The following is a 5,560-nucleotide window of genomic DNA, read 5'->3' on the forward strand; positions in this document are numbered from 1 at the left end:
ATTAATGAATTGATGGAGACTATATAATCCTCTTCGATCAATAAGAATCGCATTCAATAGTTGAATATATATAACGTTTACTAGCAACAAGTATTTAATAATAAGGTCTTTTCTGACTTTATAGACAGCCGGGCGATTCAGATCATTTTAATGAAATAATTGTTCATTTAAATGCAATATTGATAAAAAAACAAAATTTAGTGTTTATGAGATGGTTTGAATATTTGTTTATAAATTAAACATCTGAGTGTTGATAAAGTGAATGCTAATGAGTTTTAACCATCCATATCAACCATATGAGATTCAATTACAGTTGATGCAATGTATCTATGGTGCATTAAGTAGTGGTAAAAAAATTGCAATATTGGAGAGTCCAACTGGTACAGGTAAAACTTTATCGCTCCTTTGTTCTAGTATAACATGGTTAAGGGATAATAAATTGCATTTATTATCTCAAAATCTCAACAATGGTGGGATTGCTATTAATAGTTCGATAGAACTTTCTGATGATGATGATTTTAGTGATGATGAACCGAATTGGGTTAATGAAAGTTACAACTCATCGATTCTCGACAATAAATTATTAGCTTTAAACGATTATGAAAAGCACTTGGATACAATCGCAAATAAGCATTATAAGATTGATAAAAATTTAATTGGAAATGATAATAATAACAATAAGGTGAAGAGACGTAAAATTGAACATATTCCAGTTGGCTTTGAGGAAGATGAATTTTTACCGCAAGACTATATTTCAGATAGTGAAGAATTGGAGCAAACAAAATCAGAAGCTCTTTCCAATGAAGTGAAAGCATTACTGGCAAAATTAGACTCTAAAAGTAATGACGAGCAAACAACATCAACGGAGTTACTTCAAGAATTGAATCCAGTTAAAATATTTTTTGCATCAAGAACCCATTCCCAATTGAAACAATTTGCTTCACAGTTGAAATTACCAAAATTCAAATCATCTTTTGATGAAAAATTTGTATCAAATGAAAGACTAAAGTACTTACCGTTAGGTTCAAGAAAGCAGTTGTGTATTAACAAGTCGATTACAAGTAAATGGAAGTCAACTGAAGCAATAAACGATGCATGTAAGGAATTACTACAATCTGAAAAAGGATGTCCATATCATAATAAAAATACTTCGAATACGCTGTTTAGAGACCATGTTTTTACCGGGGTTCATGACATTGAAGATATTTTAGCTTTGGGGGAGTCATTAAATGTTTGTCCTTACTATGCCACAAGGGATTCGATTACAAGTGCAGAAATAATCACTCTTCCCTACCAATATTTATTATCTGAATCGACCAGAGATAGTCTGAACATAGATTTATCTAATAGTATTGTGATAGTTGATGAGGCTCATAACTTAATCGACACAATCAACACTATTCACTCGTCGCACATTTCGTTACAAGAACTAAAAACATGTCAAATAGGGCTACAAATGTACTTTGCAAAGTTTAAATCAAGGCTAAATGCGGGAAATAGGGTCAATCTTTTGAAATTGATAAAGTTATTGGATATACTAATTGAATATATTAATAAGAATTTCAAGAAAAGTGGACAAGAAATCAGTGCTAATGAAATATTTAACAACACTAATGCAGATACTTTGAATATACATAAACTAAATCAATTCATTAAGGTATCAAAAATTGCTTATAAAATCGATACTTATTTGAATTCTTTATCAAAAGAAAGTGACAACGAAAACAATGAGGAGAGTAAAAACAAGTCTACACCTTTATTATTTAAAGTTGCCTCGTTCCTATCTTCTCTGACAAATCCAAATGAAGAAGGAAAATTCTTTTTCGAGAAGAATAAGTCAATAAAGTATATGTTGCTTGAACCTTCTCAATCTTTTAAAAGTATTTTGGATGAGGCAAGATGTGTGATACTTGCAGGCGGTACAATGGAGCCAATTTCTGATTTTTTTGATAATCTATTCCCAGATATTATTAAAGATAAATCAGTAACGTTTGCTTGTGATCACGTAATTCCGGATGATAATCTAAACACGTATATCATTGAGGAACCTAAATTTGAATTCACATTTGATAAAAGGCAAAATCCTGAATTGGTTAACAAACATTTATTCCAATTCTTTATAAAATTATCTGTTAACGTACCGCCTACTGGTGGTATTGTTGCATTTTTTCCAAGCTATTCATATCTTCAATTTGTAATTGATAATTGGAGATCAAATGGTTTATTTGATAAATTAAATAAAATACGAGAAATATTTTATGAATCAAAGAACGGTTCAGATCCTTTAGATGAGTATATTAAAGTAATAGAAGCTAGGAACCCTGCAATTTTATTTGCTGTCGTTGGTGGAAAACTATCAGAGGGTATTAATTTTCAGGATGACCTTTGTAGAGCAGTAGTTATGACTGGGTTGCCCTATCCTAATGTCATGAGTGGCGAACTACTTATTAAAAAGAATCATATTGAAACAAAGATTTTGAAAAATGGAGGATCTAAGGCGGATGTTTCCTGTGCAACTAAGGATTTTTTTGATACTATATGTATGAAAGCAGTAAACCAAAGTGTTGGTCGAGCCATTAGACATATTGACGACTATTCTAATATTTATTTGTTGGATCAACGATATTCAAATTCAAAGATCAAAGACAAGTTGTCCCAGTGGGTAAGAAAAAGAATTCAACCAGAAACTAACTTGGAACTCATAATGGAGAAAAGTAATAGAACTTTTCAAACGAAGAAGACCAGTAATTAAAGCTGCTTACTGGTAGCGTTATTCTTATAATGATTTTTAATATATTTTTTTAATGTTACATACATAAAAATTTGGATAGAATAAATAAACTAATTACACGTAGACTTATGTTTCCTTTAATGAAGTGCCACTGAAAATGCTTTTATTATTTAGAACTTCAAGCAATGTTCTTGTAAACCAACCGTAATTATTTAAATTATCTCTTTTAATATCAATTACCCTATATTTACTGACTGGACATATCTTGACATTCGTTGTCAAAATTGGCAATAACGTAACTGAACATCTCTTCCAATGATGACCTTCCGATGATGTAATAGTATTCGGATCTGAGCTATTCGAAAAATTGAAATTTTCACTTATTATATCATTTCTTAAAGTTATTTCTTCTGAATCAACAGGACTTTCTAATCCCAATACTGATGCCAGAGATTGGATGCAAGCACGATCTATTGGATTTTCGATTTCATTCGCCTTTCTGGTTGCATATTCAAATATTGATTGTCTGAATTCCATTATATTAGGTTCGTCTTGAATGAAATTCAAAAATTGTAGCTCACCAAGTTTCTCTTGTGACATAAAAAATTCCAAAAATTCTCTGAATTCTAGATTATATGCATCATCATCTAACAAAAGTTCACTTTGGTTGTTTATGACTGGCATTATTTTATCATATATATTATAGGTTTGATAAAGTGCCAGTCCTGCTGCATTATTCGTAATTTTCCAAGAAGTATCAAGTGGAAGGAACATTATATGATAGAGATGTTCTGACACAATCTTGTATTTTAGAGAAATTTTTTCTATGTTGTACACTATTGCCACTGTATACCTATCAGGCGAAATAGAAATTCCAAATAAACGCAATGCCATTTCTTCATTGGTGAATTCATTTTTGGCAGCTTTCCATCTTTGGAACTTTTGGTCAAGTGAAGGTTTTATTATTGTATCATCTGAAAGCTTTAATTCAGATTCGAAATCGACTTTATTACTACTTTTATTTGATATCACTATGGCAGAATTTTCTTTGCCTTCTAGTGGTATAATTGAATATTCTTCGTAACTGTCTACTTTCTGAGTCATATAAGTACCATCTTGGAGGTTGATTGAAATTATATGGCCTGTTAATGTCACAAGGGCATGATTTTTAAATATTCTCAAATCATTAATTTTATATCTTTGCGATTCGATTACGTTTTTAATTGAATAGCTATCTTCATTTCGATTATATTCTAGTAGATATATTGCATTGTCACTTGTAGCTACAACAATATGATCATTTTTCTCCCCAATGTATCTTGGTTATCCATGAATTCTTATCTGTAACCTTTATAGTCAAATGATAAGTAAAAATATACTTATCTGATTCTCCAAGAAATATTTAAATATTATAATTCCGCCACTTCATTTCAACAATTACTCGTTGTCCATCTGGACTCAACTCAACACAAGGTATGTTCTTTCCTTTAAGAATTTTCTGGTTCGCCAAAATAGCTATCAATAAGTCATCCAAATATATCATGATATTATCATTACTGGTCAAAAGGCATTCATCCCTTCAATGGTAGGAGAAGGTTTACATAGTCTAACATGTGAAACGGGTTGAGCATTCAACAACGAATTTTCATTTGCATCTTCAAACTCAAATTTATTGTCTAAAATTAGTGGAAATTCTCTCACATGAAATAAGTTCTTCGCTGATCTTTCAATATCTTTCTTATACAACGGCTGTAATAATGTCAGATCTGGATAAGTAGTCAGTAACAATGAACCATCTCGATTCCAACTTATATTATCAGTCCAATCTTGAAACTCTTTCCTGCTAACTAAAAGATCTCTTACCAATTTCATCTCATAAAACAATGCTAACGATAACAACAACCAATACCAATTCTCCTCCTATTAAATGGCTAATCAACCTTCTTATATATCCTCCCTCCAAACTCCTTCTCTTCATACATTGTTGATATACTTATTGTAACAACTGCTCTAATTTTTCATCATCGTTTTGTTTCTAAAGGTGACTTGATTCCCAAACTTTTAAAAATTTAAACCCTTTAATATATATCAATAGATATCAATCAATTGGAAAATTATAAGAGATGAGATTGGTTTAAAGATAAGAAACTTGAAGGTTTAGTGAAGTAATAACGTAATAACGTAATAACGTATATATTTGTTCGTTAGTTTATGAGGTGTTGGGTATAGTGGAACTTATTCAAATTATTGATATTTTTGATGAATTTATTTAGGATTTATTTGGTTTTTTTAGCTAATATAATTAACCTTTTACGAGTTGAAGCAATACAATGTGCAATATACGGTAATTGTGGTAAGAAATCTTTATTTGGTCAAGAACTACCTTGTACTGTAGATGCAGAATTTGTTCCAGAGGTTCCAAATTCAGAGACTTGGGGATTAGTTACTGAATTATGTGGTTCACAATGGGGGGATAAAGAGAATTTATGTTGCTCTAAGGAACAATTAGTAAGTTTAAAAAAAAATCTACAAAAAGTTGAGTCGTTGATTGCTTCTTGTCCTGCATGTATTACAAATTTTAAGAATTTATTTTGCCAATTCACCTGTTCTCCAAATCAAAGAGATTTTGTTAATGTAACAAGAACTCAAAAATCATTAAAGGGCAATGAAGTGGTTGCAGAATTAGATTTCTTTATTGATCCTGACTGGGCTTCTATATTTTATGATTCTTGTAAAAACGTTAAGATGTCTGCAACAAATGGTTATGCAATGGATCTAATAGGAGGTGGTGCCAAAAATTATTCGAGTTTTTGAAATTCTTAGGTGATG

The 5,560-nt window shown here is 30.8% G+C and overlaps 2 protein-coding genes and 1 further gene across 2 annotated transcripts, besides 2 other annotated features; 2 read left to right on the top strand and 1 right to left on the bottom strand.

The window, feature by feature from the left end:
- Positions 1-262: 262 nt before the first annotated feature.
- On the top strand, positions 263-2,752 carry CHL1 (DNA helicase; the record flags this gene model as incomplete). The annotated part of the gene is made up of 1 exon (XM_001642204.1): positions 263-2,752. One exon carries the CDS (start codon positions 263-265, stop codon positions 2,750-2,752), a length of 2,490 nt encoding a protein of 829 aa, XP_001642254.1.
- Positions 2,753-2,857: 105 nt separating this feature from the next.
- Positions 2,858-4,054: a sequence feature (similar to hypothetical protein; correction of possible frameshift sequencing error~similar to Saccharomyces cerevisiae TFC8 (YPL007C)).
- Positions 2,858-4,603, bottom strand: Kpol_187p2 (the record flags this gene model as incomplete).
- Positions 4,295-4,603: a sequence feature (similar to hypothetical protein; correction of possible frameshift sequencing error~similar to Saccharomyces cerevisiae TFC8 (YPL007C)).
- Positions 4,604-4,990: 387 nt separating this feature from the next.
- Positions 4,991-5,545, top strand: Kpol_187p3 (uncharacterized protein; the record flags this gene model as incomplete). Its single annotated transcript, XM_001642205.1, has 1 exon — positions 4,991-5,545. The coding sequence occupies one exon, from the start codon at positions 4,991-4,993 to the stop codon at positions 5,543-5,545; it is 555 nt and encodes a 184-aa protein (XP_001642255.1).
- Positions 5,546-5,560: the final 15 nt, after the last annotated feature.

This window comes from Vanderwaltozyma polyspora, genomic scaffold (genome assembly GCF_000150035.1).
Source record: "Vanderwaltozyma polyspora DSM 70294 KpolScaffold187 genomic scaffold, whole genome shotgun sequence".
In the NCBI taxonomy this organism is placed as follows: Eukaryota; Fungi; Ascomycota; class Saccharomycetes; order Saccharomycetales; family Saccharomycetaceae; genus Vanderwaltozyma; species Vanderwaltozyma polyspora.